The sequence below is a fragment of the Schistocerca cancellata genome, chromosome 1 (assembly GCF_023864275.1).
Source record: "Schistocerca cancellata isolate TAMUIC-IGC-003103 chromosome 1, iqSchCanc2.1, whole genome shotgun sequence".
Lineage (NCBI taxonomy): Eukaryota > Metazoa > Arthropoda > Insecta > Orthoptera > Acrididae > Schistocerca > Schistocerca cancellata.
In genome coordinates, this window is record NC_064626.1 from 801,730,140 (window position 1) to 801,749,137 (window position 18,998).

An 18,998-nucleotide genomic window follows, 5' to 3' on the forward strand; every position below is an offset into this window, starting at 1 on the left:
AGTTTACATGTATGCAGTTTTAATTTTATGAAATATAGAATATCTTGTGTTGTATTTATGTTTTCTTTATAAAGGGTGTACATAAAGTCAGGTAACACTTTCAATTTATTTCACAAGAACTAAAAAGTGTACATATGTCATACATACTGCATTTTGAAGAGAGATTCTGAGAGTTTGTAAAAAGAACATTCGATTAGCAAACCGTGAGTGACCCAGCAGACGTCAATACAGTAATTGAATTCTTGCCATACCTGTCCCAGCATGCCATCGTTGACTGTGGCAGTCTCTTCCCATATTCTCTCCCGGAGCTCTGCTACATCACTCGGTAGAGGCGGTACATACACCAGGTCTTTAATGTGTGCCCACAGTAAAAAAAGTCACATGGAGTGAGATCTGGTGATCGGGGAGGCCATTTCATTAAACAGCTGTCCCCTTCTGTAGCACGGCCGATTTATCGATGCGGCAGCTCCGCGTTCAGGTACCCCCAAACTTCACAATGAAAATGGGGTGGAGCCTCATCCTGCTGAAAGATGAACGGAAAGTGCGATTGCATTTGAGGCATCAGCCATTGCTGCAACATGTCCAAGTAGGAATATCCAGTGACAGTGCTCTTGGCGAAGAAGAATGGTCTGTACAGTTATGGTGAAGAGAATATTGAATGTGATTCACGATTCATAAAAGTTCGTATTAGCAGCCATCTCTTGCCACAGGCAGGAAAAAATTCAGAACGTAGAGTTGGCCATATTGACATACATCCCAAACAGTCTTGCCAGTCGGATTTTCGTAGTAGATTTTTAGTGATGACTTCAAATGCAGTGTGTGTTGTTGGTGGTGTTGGTGTTGTCGTTGTCGTCCTCCTCAGTCCATAGACTGGTTTGATGCAGCTCTCCACGCTTTTCTATACTGTGCAGTGCAGAGTAGCAACACTTGTAAAATAAGAATGACAGTAACTTAGAAATCAAACACTGAAATTTAAAACAAAATTTATCAGGTTTGTAATACCTCTTGTAAGTAATGTTTAAAATATCAGTCATGATTCTAAATCAGTATCACTAGATTCTTTGTTGCTCATTTCTTCATGCAGAGCATCGTCCTCGTACCATCTAGTGCATTGGATATCGTGCATTTTTTAAATGCTTGTTGCACAATCTGATTTGAAACACACTTCCATGCATCATAAAAATCCATTGGCACACTTGCGACAAACTTGAGCGTTTTACATGTCCTGTTGGTGTCAGTTGTCTGTCACTTTTCGAAAGCCAGTCTGTGTACATGCATTTAAGCTTGTTGTTAAATGGTTTATTCAAACAGACGTCAAGTGGTTGCAGAATTGATGTCATCCCACATGGAATTACTGCCGAGTCTGTTTTGCTATCCTCTAATTCTCGTTTTACTGCTGGTGTTGTATGACCTGCGTACGCATCTCGTACCAAAGGACTGCGCAAACCAGAGATCACTTGCGTAAACCAAGCAGTGCACCAGGACGACAATTGCACACACTCCTAATCCATTCCAGCACCATGCCCTCCAAAAACCACCCACTTTTGTTTGCTCGTACAATTAGTTTTTGGAAACACTTACGATTTCGGTAAAGTCTTTAGCTTGAAAGCTGTGAATGGGGTAATTCATGTCCATCATGCTGTGCAAGCGAGCATGACGTACATCTGGTGTTTTTCACGGCCTGATGTAAGAACACTTACGTCTTTCCTTCCTTTGGTGTCAATCGTATAATTTGACGGCATGTCAAAATATACGGGACTTTGGTCAGCATTTCCTATCTGACCAAGAAGGTATTGCTGTTCTGTGCGCCGCCTAATTATGAAGTGCTGAAATTCCACAAGTTTTTGTTAATAATTTTTCGGCAGCTTCTGTGCAACCGAAGTTCTCCTCTGAAGTGAAAAACCCCATGGCTTCATAAACAGATCAATCCAGCTGCAACTAGATTAAAAATTTTCGATTTTTTGCTCTGTAGCAGTTTCATGTGCCTTAATTTTTAAAATTTCGGCATTCACAGGCAGGAATTTCTGATGATGCTGTTCCTTAACAAATTCATTTAAAATCACTTCTAGTGCATGATATCGGCCACACTTTGGCCCACTAAATGCTTTCCTGCTACTTGAACATTCAAAAATTTCTCTCTCTGCAGTTGCCCTTGCCTCACATGGCTCTCTAAATTTATTTACTGACGCAGAAGTTTTGGTGCCAGTATTTATCTTGCTGCCTGTGTGGTACTACATATTTTCGACGGGAGAAAGTAGTTGTGGCGGCACCTACCAACATTTTTCAGAACTTCCGCTTACTTTAAACTCAATTCTAAGCTGCAGGCGGCTTTTTGGATTACAAAAACCAGAAAAAAAGTGCAGCTTAGATTCGAGTAAATACGGTATGATTTGCATCCATAATGGATTGTTACAATTAACAGTTCTAGAAGGGTCAACAATATAAACAAACTGAATGACAATAATACGCTGTCCTCTTCGCAGAAATTGTACCACTTTGGGTTAATGCTGTAGCCAACCTTGAAAATAGACATTGCTATAGAGCAGAAGCAGCTGCATTGCCATTGTTGAAGCTCATTTCATTTGTTGTGCCATCTTCACAATATTCAATGTGAACTTATTTTTATGGGCATAAATTTGTCTTCTGTAGAAAAGTATACTATTATTGAATACTTGTCCAGTTTAAAGCTGGTTCAGTTACAGTTAAAAATGGATTCAGGTGAACTGCAGTTACACCAGAGCAGACATTCATAAAAAGCAGAGGTACATGGTATACATTCCCAAGGTAGGCAGCACTGAGAACTTTGCTGTCCACTCACCACTCCCCTCCCCACATCCGTTTATATGCTTGGCCAAGCTTGTCACAGTTGTCTCTACAATCCTTCCAGTTTCTTCAAATTAATTTATTGTGTGACCTCAGTTGGCCAAATTTCATCTGTAAATGCAGGATGAGCCCTAAGTTAATCTGCTAGACAACATAAAAAGCAATAATTTAATTATGTGGAGTCTGTTCTTTCACACATGTCCACTTTGATCCTGCGGACACTATGAATCAAGACACTATTAGCTGCCAGTGGGCATTGATTTATATCAATGGGCAAGTTGAAAATTTGTGTCAGACTGGGTTTTGAACCTGGTTCTTCTGCTTATTAGGCAGATGTGCCGACCACTACACTATCGATATGCAGTTGTCACCACAACCACGCCTCCCATTGGACCCAGATTCTCGACTTACACCACATACCGCATCCTACATGTCTGAAAGAACAGACACCATCTTCATGTAATTAAGATGACGGTCAATTGTCTCTTCTGTGCAAATGCACACCAAGCTCAAACTCTTACGGGAGTCGGTGAGATGCCACGAGTAATGAGGCTAATGAGCAGGAGCTTTATATTGGTAATGTGCGGTATGAGTTCAGAATTTGGATCCGACGAGAGGTGTGCTAGATTTGGGTGAGAACTGAATCTGGGTGGCATAGGGGTCAGCAAATCTGCCTAGCAAGTAGGAGACCCAGTTTAGAATTCTAGCTGGAAACAAAGTAAAACTTCGCCCTCAATATAAATCAATGCCCACTGGTAGCTGATGACTTTATTCCTTTGTGTCTTGAATAATTTAATTTGTGAATGTAAGACAACCCTGTAGTTTTCAAAGGACAAAAATACTCAAGTAAATACAGTATGTTTAAGGTCTGATTGTATTTACACTGAAGTACGTGATGTAACTTGCTCAGATCCAATTGGTTAATTGATAAAAATTATCCTGGGCATGTAAATGCCATTCAAAATGGTGTGTGGGGTAGATCACATAATCTCCACAATGCTAATGTATTTGAGAGCTTAATGTTCTGTTGCTGAAAACCTTCTTTGAGCTTTGCAGTTAACTTAAGATTGAGTTGTAAGAATAGTTAATTCAATAAAATCATTGTGAGATGTGTAGTGTGTCATTGACTACTAATTATTTAGTTGTAATAAGTTTGACCTTGCCACTCTGCCAGTAATGGAAGGACAAAATTTCATATATTTTTGGCCCTCTACTGTAACAGTTCGCTATCGTAAGAGTTGATGGCGTCTCCGGACAACACTTGTGCTCTTTTTTCCCTCTCTTTTATGTACAGGGCTATTACAAATGATTGAAGCGATTTCATAAATTCACTGTAGCTCCATTCATTGACATATGGTCACGAGACACTACACATACGTAGAAAAACTCATAAAGTTTTGTTCTGCTGAAGCCGCACTTCAGGTTTCTGCCGCCAGAGCGCTCGAGAGCGCAGTGAGACAAAATGGCAACAGGAGCCGAGAAAGCGTATGTCGTGCTTGAAATGCACTCACATCAGTCAGTCATAACAGTGCAACGACACTTCAGGACGAAGTTCAACAAAGATCCACCAACTGCTAACTCCATTCGGTGATTGTATGCGCAGTTTAAAGCTTCTGGATGCCTCTGTAAGGGGAAATCAACAGGTCGGCCTGCAGTGAGCGAAGAAACAGTTGAACACGTGTATCTGGACATGCTGGAAAATTGGCTCATGCCACAACTGGAGACAGACAGCGCCGACTTCATCTTTCAACAGGATGGTGCTCCACCGCACTTCCATCATGATGTTCCGCATTTCTTAAACAGGAGATTGGAAAACCGATGGATCGGTCGTGGTGGAGATCATGATCAGCAATTCATGTCATGGCCTCCACGCTCTCCCGACTTAATCCCATGCGATTTCTTTCTGTGGGGTTATGTGAAAGATTCAGTGCTTAAACCTCCTCTACCAAGAAACGTGCCAGAACTGCGAGCTCGCATCAACAATGCTTTCGAACTCATTGATGGGGACATGCTGCGCCGAGTGTGGGAGGAACTTGATTATCGGCTTGATGTCTGCCGAATCACTAAAGGGGCACATATCGAACATTTGTGAATGCCTAAAAAAACTTTTTGAGTTTTTGTATGTGTGTGCAAAGCATTGTGAAAATATCTCAAATAATAAAGTTATTGTAGAGCTGTGAAATCGCTTCAATCATTTGTAATAACCCTGTATAAGGGACTGACAAATATACTGTTGTTGTGACGGATTTTTTGAAATACATAAACTTTTGCTTTGATGTGGCATTTGCTCAATAAAGAAAAGCATTATGAGCACAAGCTGCAAGAACATGTGGAAGATTAGTCAAAAGCATTTATTTTTATAGGCAAAAGTGCTCTTGTAACACAGCTATTCAAATCCAATTAACAAATTACTTTTATTTGTGAAAAGGAAATAATTAGCAGCCAACTGTCAGTAGCAAGTTTCTCAGGACTGTTTCCAGAGTTTTAAATCATGGTTGTTATGAGACAGACAGAACTGGCAGGCGGACTGGGGTGATGCAGCTGTAATGCATTTCACTGGCCAGTGGGTAGTGATGATGAAGGGGTGTGTGACTTTCAGCATAGCTTAATGGTGTGAAAGTAATATGTGGGTGTGCTGGGGTAGACTGTCGCAATCCTTTGGCGGCAGTGCACCTCGTTCAGCAGCAGCCCGGCTTCAACATCCTGCATTTGCGGCAGTGATGCTCAGAAGCAAACTACCCCCTCTTGACTTCAGCCAGGAAATGTCTCCCGTGCCATCTCTACAAGTCTTCTTTCCTGTCTTGACAGATGTCCTCATTCCTGTTCCTCCGGGGCAATCTTGTTAAGTGAAAGGCATTCATATACAATGAAAACAATGAAAGAACTTATCTGAGTATTATTAATTTTTTTTATTTAATTGACTTCCTATGAATTACTGTACATTTTCATTTACGTTTCTTTATGCTATTTTCTATCCTTATTATGGGTGATCTCCAGTGCACAACTTTTTTATGCATACATACATTTGAGGTGAACATGTTGCCGTAACACTTACCATTGCAATGGACATATCTTAGACCTTGTAGCTACAAAAAGCTGGACGTTATTGACAATGTCCGTATAGAAACGGCAATTAGCGATCATGTCATTACAGCAACTATGATTATGAAAGTTAATGAAACAGTCAAGAAGGCTAGAACAGTATTTTTGATAGATATAGCAGACAAGCAGTTGTTCGCATCTCACTTACAGAGTGAGCTTACATCACTTAGTTTCAGTAAGATGAACGTAGAGGAATTATGGACAAAGTTTAAGGAGATTGTAAATTATGGTCTAGTAAGTTATGTGCCTAGCAAGTAGATAAAGTATGCAAAAGACAACACATAAATGGCAACAAGCTAAAGTTAGATGAGATTCGTGCTTACGTGAAAAGATCTATGCGTGACCCACACAACTACTACCAGTGTCACACCTTTACAATAGAGCTGGCACAAGAACCTGAGAAAATTCTGGTCCTATGTAAAACTGCTAAGCAGGTCTAAGACTTCCATTCAGTGACTTGTTCACCAGTCTGGTGTGACAGTCGAAGGTAGAAAAACGATAGTTGAAGTTTTAAATTTCACATTCAAGAAATATTTCATGGAGGACAATTGTGCACGTATACTGTCATCTGACCATCGGGCAAACTCCTGTATGTTATAATAAACATCCCTGACGTAGAACAACAACTGAAAGATTTGAAAGCAAATCAGCACACACACACACACACACACACACACACACACACACACACACACACACACACACATCCGCACATACACAGACACAAGCAGACATTTGTAAAGGCAAAGAGTTTGGGCAGAAATGTCAGTCGAGGCAGAAGTAAAGAGGCAAAGATGTTGTTGAAAGACAGGTGAGGTATGAGTGGCAGCAACTTGAAATTAGCGGAGGTTGAGGCATGGCGGATAACGAGAAGAGAGGATATACTGAAGGGCAAGTTCCCATCTCTGGAGTTTTGACAGGTTGGTGTTAGTGGGAAGTATCCAGATAACCTGGACGGTGTAACACTGTGCCAAGATGTGCTGGCCATGCACCAAGGCATGTTTAGCCACAGGGGTTTTTCCAGGTTTCTGCACAAGAACTACTACAGTTCACTCTGTGAAGTTTGTGCAACTTTCCATTTGCAATTTTGTCATAATATTGACACCTTCTGTTGTGGCACATGACGTAATTTCTCTTCTATCATTAAATTTCTGCATGTAAAGCCGTTGATATAGTTTCAGGAATGGTATGGGGTATATTCTTTCAGATTCTGACCTCTTGCACATCAATTGATGCTGCCCTTTCCTCAATTTTCCTTATATGCATCTTCCCTACTGAATTATTACCCTCTTCTTAGTCCCAGTGCCTGCCAGTATCTTAGCTTTCATCAGCAAACCAGAACTTCTTCCTTCCAAAAGTTCACACCCCCCCCCCCCCCCCAAAAAAAAGCAATCCATATATCACATGCCTTCATTAAATATCAATGATACTGCATCTCTTCCAAACCAAGTTTCTCTTACGTCACTGTCTCCATCACCTCCAATGCTGTCCATTCCTGAAACGTGTTGCATGTATCCCAATGCTACTTTTGTTATTTACTATATATCACATTCAGAAACACTATCAGTTGTTATCCCCCAAATTGTCATGGCCTTTATTTATCAAACGTTGATACTGCCACACACAATCAATAACTCAACTAACACCACAAACATAGCTCAACTCTCATATATCTACTGATGACAAGTCTGAATTAATATGTTTTCAAAGTTATTCTTCTCTTTAACTTAAAACTGATTCTCAGTTTAAAATTGTCAACAATTTTACATATTATCACTTTATCTGGAAATTTCTATACTTCTCAGTACATTCATACGAAAGTAATACAAACCCTCGGGCATCATACCTATATCAGATTTTGTTTTCTGACTGATTGATCATTAACAAAGTTCATAGCTGTGTCGGACCTAGAGGCAGCACATTGCCTTAGTGTTGTTGTCTATGGCTTGACCTAGGTGTCAAATCACTCCTTTTTATATCCAAATGGTTCAGGTCCTCTAGCAAGTGCCAATTTTAATTTACCACTATTTGCAGAGTGGGTAACTCCCTGTTATTGACTTCTTCTGTGACTTAAGTGTTTTTCTTATCATCTGTCTCACTTAATGACCTGAAGATCACAAGGAAGGAATTCTGTGAGAGTGCATGAACTAATAATGCTTTAATATGTGTCAAAACAAGTGACATGGTGAGCCACACACTCCCAGACAACAAATCTTACTTCTATTAATTCCTGGCATGTCTGGATTCCTGCATACTCTAGCAAGGCTGTGGCTATCTCCATCTACAACTTCGCATTGCTGCACAATTTTTCGTTGCGGTGATGTACCATTCTCCAGATGTAATGCAACATTAACTTGGTTAGGGTCATTGTCAATTTCTCTTGCACAATAGTGAATACTTTGCAGATTTTGCACGTTATTTGCTCTTCTGAATCTGCCATCATTACTACCCAATAATTTTCTGTTCGTTGCTCTTTCTTTGCATAATTCATTTTGTGTGTGGAATGGCAGTGCACACTCTGTTGCATCTTCCATCACAGTATTGTCTTCCACAGATGTATGATTACTTTTACGAGATCTGTTTGAGATCATTAGACAAAGCTTGTCATGTATCTGAAAATTTTGTGTTGATTCAGTGCTGAGATGATACAAAAGAGACAAATATCCAAACAAATGAAATTAAAGTTGAAACAGAACTTCAAAAGAAAGCCACATCCAAACAACATATACTCCAGTGTTCTTTCCATAAGTCTACTGCTAATTGCTTGCCATGCCATTCAGTCACTTTATGATAATATCAAACAAAAGTTTCATTAATTTAGAAAAGCTGAATACCAGAGCAACTAAACACCGGAGTTTAATTACAAAATACTGAGCAGTTGGCAGTTAATGGAAAAACAGACCTTACATTGGGCACAATATATTTGGTGGTTGAATATTATATTGCACTAGTGTGTGCAGCATTTATTTGTTAAATAAAAGGAATCACAATATTTTAAATGGAACTTGAGTGTGGCATTTGCACATTATATAATTGAATTAGGAGTGCCAGCTGCAAGAACATAAGGAAATTGTTGTTGTCTTCAGTCCTGAGACTGGTTTGATGCAGCTCTCCATGCTACTCTATCCTGTGCAAGCTTCATCATCTCCCAGTACCTACTGCAGCCTACATCCTTCTGAATCTGCTTAGTGTATTCATCTCTTGGTCTCCCTCTACGATTTTTACCCTCCACGCTGCCCTCCAATGCTAAATTTGTGATCCCTTGATGCTTCAGAACGTTTCCTAACAACCGGTCCCTTCTTCTTGTCAAGTTGTGCCACAAACTCCTCTTCTCCCCAATTCTATTCAGTACCTCCTCATTAGTTGCATGATCTACCCATCTGATCTTCAGCATTCTTCTGTAGCACCACATTTCGAAAGCTTCTTTTCTCTTCTTGTCCAAACTATTTATCGTCCATGCTTCACTTCCATACATGGCTACACTCCATACAATTACTTTCAGAAACGACTTCCTGACACTTAAATCTATACTCGATGTTAACAAACTTTTCTTCTTCAGAAACGCTTTCCTTGCTGTTGCCAGTCTACATTTTATATCCTCTCTACTGCGACCATCATCAGTTATTTTGCTCCCCAAATAGCAAAATTCCTTTACTACTTTAAGTGTCTCATTTCCTAATCTACTTCCCTCAGCATACCCGACTTAATTTGACTACATTCCATTATCCTCGTTTTGCTTTTGTTGATGTTCATCATATACCCTCCTTTCAAGACACTGTCCATTCCGTTCAGCTGCTCTTCCAGGTCCTTTGCTGTCTCTGACAGAATTACAATGTCATCAGTGAACTTGAAAGTTTTTATTTCTTCTCCATGGATTTTAATACCTACTCCGAACTTTTCATTTGTTTCCTTTACCGCTTGCTCAATATACAGATTGGATAGCATTGGGGAGAGGCTACAACCCTGTCTCACTCCCTTCCCAACCACTGCTTCCCTTCCATACCCCTCGACTCTTATAACTGCCATCTGGTTTCTGTACAATTTGTAAATAGCCATTCGCTCCCGGTATTTTACCTCTGCCACCTTCACAATTTGAAAGAGAGTATTCCAGTCAACATTGTCAAAAGCTTTCTCTAAATCTACAAATGCTAGAGACTTAGGTTTGCCTTTCCTTAATCTTTCTTCTAAGATAAGTTGTAGGGTCAGTGTTGCCTCACGTGTTCCAACATTTCTACGGAATCCAAACTGATCTGGCGGCTTCTACCAGTTTTTCCATTTGTCTGTAAAGAATTCGAGTTAGTATTTTGCTGCTGTGGCTTATTAAACTGATAGTTTGGTTATTTTCACATCTGTCAACACCTACTTTCTTTGGGATTTGAATTATTATATTCTTCTTGAAGTCTGAGGGAATTTCTCCTGTCTCTCACATCTCGCTCAACAGATGGTAGAGTTTTATCAGGACTGGCTCTCCCAAGGCTGTCAGTAGTTCTAATGGAATGTTGTCTACTCCCAGGGCCCTGTTTCGACTCAGGTCTTTCAGTGCTCTGTCAAACTCTTCACGCAGTATGATATCTCCCATTTCATCTTCATCTACATCCTCTCTCATTTCCATAATATTGTCCTCAAGAACATCGCCCCTGTATAGACCCTCTATATATTCCTTCCACCTTTCTGCTTTCCTTTCTTTGCTTAGAACTGGGTTTCCATCTGAGCTCTTGATATTCATGCAAGTGGTTCTCTTTTCTCCAAAGGTCTCTTTAATTTTCCTGTAGGCAGTATCTATCTTAACCCTCGTGAGATAAACCTCTACATCCTTTCATTTGTTCTCTAGTAGCCATCCCTGCTTAGCCATTTTGCATTTCCTGTCGATCTCATTTTTGAGACGTTTGTATTCCTTTTTACCTGCTTCATTTACTGCATTTTTTTATTTTCTCCTTCCATCAATTAAATTCAGTATCTCTTCTGTTACCCAAGGATTTCTACTATCCCTCGTCTTTTTACCTACTTGATCCTCTGCTGCCTTCACGATTTCATCCCTCAAAGCTACCCATTCTTCTTCTTCTGTATTTCTTTCCCCCATTCCTGTTAATTGTTCACTTGTGCTCTCCCTGAAACTCTGTACAACCTCTGGTTGTTTCAGTTTATCCAGGTCCCATCTCCTTAAATTCCCACCTTTTTGCGGTTTCTTCAGTTTTAATCTGCAGTTCATAACTAAAGATTGTGGTCAGAGTCCACATCTGCCCCTGGAAATGTCCTACAATTTAAAAACTGGTTCCTAAATCTGTGTCTTACCATTATATAATCTATCTGAAACCTTCTAGTATCTCCAGGGTTCTTCCATGTATACAACCTTCTTTCATGATTCTTGAACCAAGTGTTAGCTATGATTAAGTTATGATCTGCGCAAAATTCTACCAGGCGGCTTCCTCTTTCATTTCTTAGCCCCAATCCATATTCACCTATTATGTTTCCTTCTCTTCCTTTTCCTACTGTCGAATTCCAGTCACCCATGACTATTTAATTTTCGTCTCCCTTCACTACTTGAATAATTTCTTTTATCTCGTCAAACATTTCTTCAATTTCTTCATCAGCTGCAGAGCTAGTTGGCATATAAACTTGTACTACTGTAGTAGGTGTGGGCTTCGTTTCTATCTTGGCCACAATAATGCGTTCACTATGCTGTTTGTAGTAGCTTACCCGCGCTTCTATTTTCCTATTCATTATTAAAGCTACTCCTACATTACCACTATTTGATTTTGTATTTATAACATTGTATTCACCTGACCAAAAGTCTTATTCCTCCTGCCACCGAACTTCACTAATTCCCGCTATATCTAACTTCAACCTATCCATTTCTCTTTTTAAATTTTCTAACCTACCTGCCCGATTAAGTGATCTGACTTTCCACGCTCTGATCCGTAGAACGCCAGTTTTCTTTCTCATGATAATGACATTCTCTTGAGTAGTCCTCGCCCGGAGATCCAAATGGGGGACTACGTTACCTCCAGAATATTTTACCCAAGAGGACGCCATCATCATTTAACCATACAGTAAAGCTGCATGCCCTCGGGAAAAATTATGGCTGTAGTTTCTCCTTGCTTTCAGCCGTTCGCAGTACCAGCACAGCAAGGCCATTTTGGTTAGTGTTACAAGGCCATGTCAGTAAATCATCCAGACTGTTGCTCCTGCAACTACTGAAAAGGCTGCTGCCTCTCTTCAGGAACCACACGTTTGTCTGGCCTCTCAACTGATACCCCTCCGTTGTGATTTCACCTACGGTACGGCTATCTGCATCGTTGAGGCACGCAAGATCGTTTGTAAAAATAAATAAGGAAATTTATTTTTACAAACTAAAGTGATTTTAGGCAATAGCTATACAGATACAATTTACAAATTACCTTTACTTGTGAGAAGGAAGTAATTATTTGTCCATTATCAGTAGCAAGATTATGAATTGTTTACAGGGTTTTAAATCATGATTGCTATGAGACAAATAGAACTGGCAGGCACACTGGGATGAGACAGCTGTAGTACATTTTACTGGATGGTGGTGGTGGTGGTGGTGTAGTAAATAGAGTATGCAGGCACTCTGGGGTCTGTTGTCTGTTGCGCGGATGCTCTGGCAGTGCATATTTTTCAGCAGCAGCCAGACCAGAATGTCCCGTGTTAATGCAGCAGTAGCACTCAAAAGCAAAGTGTTCCCTCTCAGCTCATGGTTGGATGGGCCTCTTCCTGATTAGGTGGCTCGTATTCTTCTGGCCAATCATATTGTTGTTCATGTTGCTTGTTAAATATTTTTCATTGCGCAAAGTCTCAAGGGTAGAAAGGAAGATGACAGGCAGGCTTTAACTGGAATTTCTTCACTGTGCAGACTGCACGTCGCCAGTTAGGAGTCAATGCCCTGTCTCCTGTTGACACGTCTGTCATCTTCCCTTGCATCTGCTAACAACTGTTTTCACTCGTACCTTGACAAGACATCGGGTCTGCTATTGGGCCTATTATATTTGTAGTAATAGGAGGCACAGAGCTGTTAAAAAGGATATTAGTAACAAGTATCTCTCCACTTGGCGAATTGTCACCCATTTCATATTGGTGTTCCATGTCCTGTGGAGACATAAAGTTGCCACCTCCCCCCCCCCCCCCCCCCCACCTTCTGATAATGTTTCTTTTTCTCTGATTTGTCGTTGTAAATCCATACCCCTTTAATACTTCTAAACTGTGGAGAGACCACTTGCCAGGCACCGATAACCTGTGTGTGGATGCTGTGGGAGGGCCCTCACCTGTGGGTGGGAATGGGGGTTGCACAGTGCAGGTGCCCGTACCCCTTTTTGATGCCCATTGTGTGTCTTTGATGTGACATCTAAAGTGGAACACATCACAGTAATATCTTCAAAAGTTTGCTTTCTGTCTATGCTGGTGTTAGTTTTACATCACGTCATGTGCTGATGGCGCTTGAAAAATTTGTTTGTCTAAGGTCAGTTTCCATTTGCTCACCCTTAATGAATTCTACTGTAAGAAAATAGTTGTACAAATACTTCTACTTACTGCAGTAAATCCCTCATTCCCCTATATATTACTGTAAATTATTAAAATTTTTGAAGCATTCATATGTAACGGACTAAATTCATTATATTAGTCATTCTGAGTACAAAAAATTCTGCTCTTCATCAAACTGCATGTCTGGATTAAATAGTGATCATTAGCATAACTTAAAGATCATTGAAGATTTTTTTGTGTGCATTATTGTAATATGTTGGGGGTGGAGGGTAGGTCAGACAAGTACCTTCTTCCAAGAAGTGCAATTGCTGATGCTGATAGTTGTATGTAAAGTAGAAAACACTAATCTGAACTTCCAGAACTTTATTTGCCTTCATGTAGGAAAGAGAAATTAGTTGAGGAAAATTAGGAGAAAGGGCTACAAGCCATTGAGAGGTCTTAATGTAAAAAATTTCTTCAACACAGTAGCATTTTCCAAAGTTGTTCATTACTTAGTCCTTGTATTCTTTTTCTCTGAGATTGGAAGGTTTATAGTCTATGGTCATAGTAGTAATATTAAGCTGCTTTAATTTATGCTTCATATTTGTAGTAGTTACAAGATTATTTATTTTGGTTGTGTGCAAATATCCATAAGCTTTCTCTATTCCAGGTTAGAGTCAAAATAGAGGGAGATAACGAACCACAGCCAACAATCCCTCGTGAAGAAGGTCAAGTTCCTTTCGTTTTTGTAGGAACTGTAGAAAGTATAGCCAATGCAAAGGTGCTGTTGGAATATCACTTAGCGCACCTAAAGGTAATGTTTGGAGATGTATTTGGTTTAGGCATTAAGAATTTTGAATTTCATTACTTTATAAAAGGTGTAATTTCATTTATCTAATTTTGTGTCGCAGGAAGTGGAAGCATTAAGGCAAGAAAAGTTGGAAATTGATCAACAGCTACGAAGTATACATGGTACTACAATGGGCTCAATGCAGAACTTCCCTATTCAGAGGCGCAACGACAGGTACTGTTATAATATAATTAGACAATGGAAAGCCATGATGGAATAACACTATGAAAAGATTAGAAACCTACTTGTGACATAGAGGAGGCATTGAGTCACAGGCAGACACCATAATAGAGTGAGTTAGATATTGAACCTTTCAGACAAAAAGTCCTTCTTCCAGATTAGAAAACACACAATACATTCACATAAAAACAACTCATACACACATGCCAATTTTATCTTTTGGGGGGGGGGGGGGGGCAATTGGAGACTGTGACTCCATCTGACGTGAGCAACAATGTGCTGGGGTAGGTGGGGCAATAAAGAGGTGACATGGTGTGAGGAATGGGATTGATAGGAGGGTGAGGTCATGGGTGGGGGAAAACAATGTACTGCCTGTGGGAGCAAGCAGAGGCATGACTGGGACAGGACGGCAGGCTGCCAGGTGCAGTCTGTAGGCAGTGCCGGTGGGTGGGAGGTCTGGGGAGAAAAAAAATTGGAAAAGAATAGTGGATGAAGTGGTGGGATAGAAGGTGTGTTTAGTGCTGGAGTGGGAGTTGGGAAGAGGATAGGCAGGTTGGGGGCAAAGGGTTACAGGTACGAAGAAAACATCGTAGGGCGATTTCCCACCTGTGTTGTTCAGGAAAGGTACTGTTGGGTGGAAGAATTCAGATGATGCAGGCTGTGAAGCAATTGTTGAAGTGATGCACATTGTGTTGGGCAGCATGTTCAGAAACTAGATGGTCCAGCTCTCTTGACCACAGTTTTTCAGTGGCCATTCATGCAGACAGGCAGCTCGTGAGTTGTCATGCTCACACAGGAAGTGGTTGCAGTGTATTTTGTAGATCACATGGCTGCTTTCACAGGTAGGCCTGCCTTTGGTGGGGTATAGGACTTAGAGTATGTGGTAATTGGAGGATGTATGGGGAAAACTCTTGCATCAAGGTCTATTGCAGGGATATGAGCCATGAGGCAAGGGGTTGGGGGTAGGGGTGTAGTAGTGTTGGGCAAGGATATTACATAGGTTCAGAGGGTGGTGGAAAGCCACTGTCAAGCGATGGGGCAGGGGTGGATATTCATTTCATAGCAGGGTGTGACAAGTGTTGAAACCCTGGTGGAGAACATGGTATTTTTTCCAGCCTTGGGTGGGGCTGAATCAAGAGAGGAAGTGCTCCTTTACGGCCAGACAATGGGGATGTGGGAGGTAATGATGACAGGAGAGAAAAGGCACGAGAGATTTGTTTCTGGACAGAGCTGGGATGGCAGTTTTAGCATGTGAAGGAGTCAGTCAGACCCTTAGCACCACCCACCAATGCACCTACTAGTTTTCCCCCTTCTCTCTCCTCCTCTCCCCCTTGCCTGTCACCCCCCGCCCCCCCAACACAGCCTCTTGATCCTGCACTTGGCAGCTGATCTGTCTCCACCAAGTCCCTGCACACTCCTTCAAGCAGCACAGTATTTTCCTCCATCTCTACCCTCCTATCCTCCCTCCCTGCCCCATGGTTCGTCCTTACCACCACCACCACCACCACCACCACCACCCACCCACCCACCCACCAACCATCCCTTTCAGGTGACTGTCAGACGTAGTCACAGTCAGACCATGATGCCCAGTGACAGTGACCATGTGTGTGCAAATTGTGCTTTTGTGAATGTGTGTACGTATACTATTTTGGAAGGAGGAAATTTTTCTCTGCACTCTAAAATATTTAACAGTCTTTCTCATTGTGCCTCCCTGAAACTCCATGCCTCTGTGGTGAGTAGCTATCTACCCTTTTCACATTGTTATAATTAGTTATGTTGATATTTCTGCATGCCTTCTTTATTCTCATAAAATTTGACATCACGGGAAATTGCACTTCAATTATTTTTGTTTTAGGGGCTACAATTCAGACATGGATGGTGGGAGCAGTCGGGGCCGTGGTGGGCCAGCAAGAGGTCGTGGCAGAGGACGCGGAGGTGGTGGTGGTGCTCGACACAATGATGCAAGATTTAATTCGGGTAATACTATAAATGATTACATCAATAATATGGATGGCAAAAAAGGTCCAGGACCATCATCAAGCCGGGGAAGGGGTGGTAGGGGTGGCGGTGAACGAGGAAGAGGCAGCAAGGGTGGTGGAGGAGGTGGAACGATAGATAAAGATCGTAAGTGATGTCACATGCTGTCAGCCCACCACCTGCTGATCTTTGCTTGAAATTAAGTCCTTAAAAAGCAGATTAACATGTCAATCTATCTGCTAACACACCATTTCAGTAAATTTCAGCAAGACCGAATGTTTACTATAGTTTAAGGAATGTGATTGTTCAGTCATTGGTCAGTCACAATGGTGGGTAAACTTAACATCCCTGGCTTTGGACAAAACGGTTATTTGACTTGTGGAATTAATGGCACTGCAGTAATATTTGCTTGCTGTGCAATTGGATTTAAAATGATTAAAGTTTTTGTCAAGTAATTCTTCTCAATGTTAAGATTCTTAGGATGTGACAGAAGTAGAAGGCAAAAATATTCCCTACAGAGTAATATTGCTGTTGAATATATTATACAACAGACCCTTGCATAAACAAAGCACTTGATGTATGAAACAAATTGTCTTGAGTTATGTAATATTGTAACTTCCATTTACAGGAACAGTTTTCCCCTTTCTGAGTTTTCTTGTCTTTTGTTGCTAACATTGGAAGTGTTTATGATGGCTGTTTTTGCTGACAGGCATTAGTAAGCTGGTCAGATAGGTATGAAGATATGCAACCTAATAATTTCCAATAGACACTCTAATTGAACCTCTCCTCATTCTTTTTATTGATTCCAGTTATTTTTCACCCACCCACCTTCCTTATAACAGTCTAAGGTGATTTTGGCTGCAGTAGTTACTTTGTTTTCAATTTTTTTTGTGTCCCTTAGTCTTCTGTGCAGCATCTGTAATGCTAAGTGTACTACTTCGAAATTCTAGGAGCAGTTTTCAAATGTCATTTTATGGGAAAAATGCAATTGGACATTTGTATAAAAATTAGTTTACTTTTTTTTCCAAAATTGAAAAGCTCTTTTGATTTTAATTGTTAGTATGTTACAAGAATTGTTCTGAGTTGAAATGTTGTGAATGTTTCTTTTGTTTAAACTTCTTCTTTGTCAGTATGAGATAATGACTTTACTGTGTACTAGGTATTAATGGCATTGAAATGTGCAGTATATTTTCTTGTAAGCAGTGTGCATTAATCTTCAGATTCCATATTGTGTGTATCAGGAAATTTTCCCAGTGAGTTTCTAAGATAGTGTTCACATTTGACCAGTTATAACAAAGATTGATAATTTGAGAAATGAATTCACAGCTCATAGTATATTTGCTGCTTGAATATTCATTATGCAGTAACAGCAGCTTTGGATTAGAACAGGAATTATATAATTCTAAGGTGTAATGATCATCAAAATTGACTTTTGATTTAAAAAACTAGAAAATATCCTGCACTTATTAGGTACAGATTTTAAATAGTTCTCAATTATAGGCTTAATAATTATATTATAATGATGTAGGGACAGAAACAAATGTGGTGTATGTCATGTTATATGTGGACCAGATAAGACAGTCCCCTCTTCAAGATAGTAACATAAATTACATAACATCTTAATAAGACAGAAAAAGTGAATTTTAAAGGATTATAGTATCCTTTTTAAGGCTTGTGACACTGCAGCATGATATTGATATCATAAAGATATGATCGGAAGTGACATTGTATGCTGTTTTTGCACATTTCTTGAGTGCAAAAATTATGGCATTAATTTCAAAATTGGCAACTGTTCTTCAAAGAGGGAGAAACAGAGGCTTATCATGCAGACATGGATACACTGCATTTAGTTGGAGGTTGGAAATGCAGCTTTCAATTTGTCAACACTGGTCTCCTTATGAAGTAGACGCTTTCAATTGCATTAAAAATGTTTACTTTTATCTACGTGTTTCATCTCCTATGGAGATCTTGTATATTTCAAACAATGCAAGAAATATTTCTTTTTCTTTGTATATTACTTTGTCTACTTGTGTATTGGGGACGCAAAATGTTGACATTGCTTGAAGCTACTGTTTCTAATTTCCACTCATGTTGCACTGGCTGAACTCTTTGCTCCCTAAATGTGAAATGAAACCAAGCTGGAAGGGTAAGCCAAGGTTTATGATGGCTTTTAGTTAATAAATTGACAAATCAAATTGTTTGATGAGATGGCCAAATGTGATGTAGTTTTACGGAAGCTATTGTTGTTTGGCCAGGCTTATCAATGTTCTAATTCAGAACTGGTCAATACAAATAAAACAAAATGTTGCCAATTTACTGACTCTTGGGCATTTCGTATTGTCGTACCTCTTTATTATTTACAGAAATTTTTTAAGAAATAAAATATTATATAATTATGAAAGAAACAGTGTTTTATTGATGTTATCTAAGCCTATGTTGCAGAAGTTGCAGAGTTCAGGCTTGAAACTTGTGCAACCCTTTCAGCTAGGGGCTGAGAGATTCATCTGATATGATGCATTTTAAGATAAAGCCAGTAGACATGTTACAGTGTTCTCACATTTTGCTGCAAATTGAGTGCACATACTAACAA

General features: G+C 40.1%; 1 protein-coding gene across 1 annotated transcript in view; it reads left to right on the forward strand.

Moving 5' to 3' along the window:
• LOC126187899 (synaptic functional regulator FMR1) overlaps positions 1-18,998 on the forward strand; it is a 232,578-nt gene that overhangs the window by 125,010 nt on the left and 88,570 nt on the right. Inside the window, 3 exon segments of the mRNA XM_049929253.1 lie at positions 14,072-14,215; positions 14,313-14,425; positions 16,287-16,408. Of these exon segments, the coding sequence (XP_049785210.1) occupies positions 14,072-14,215; positions 14,313-14,425; positions 16,287-16,408 (379 nt within the window).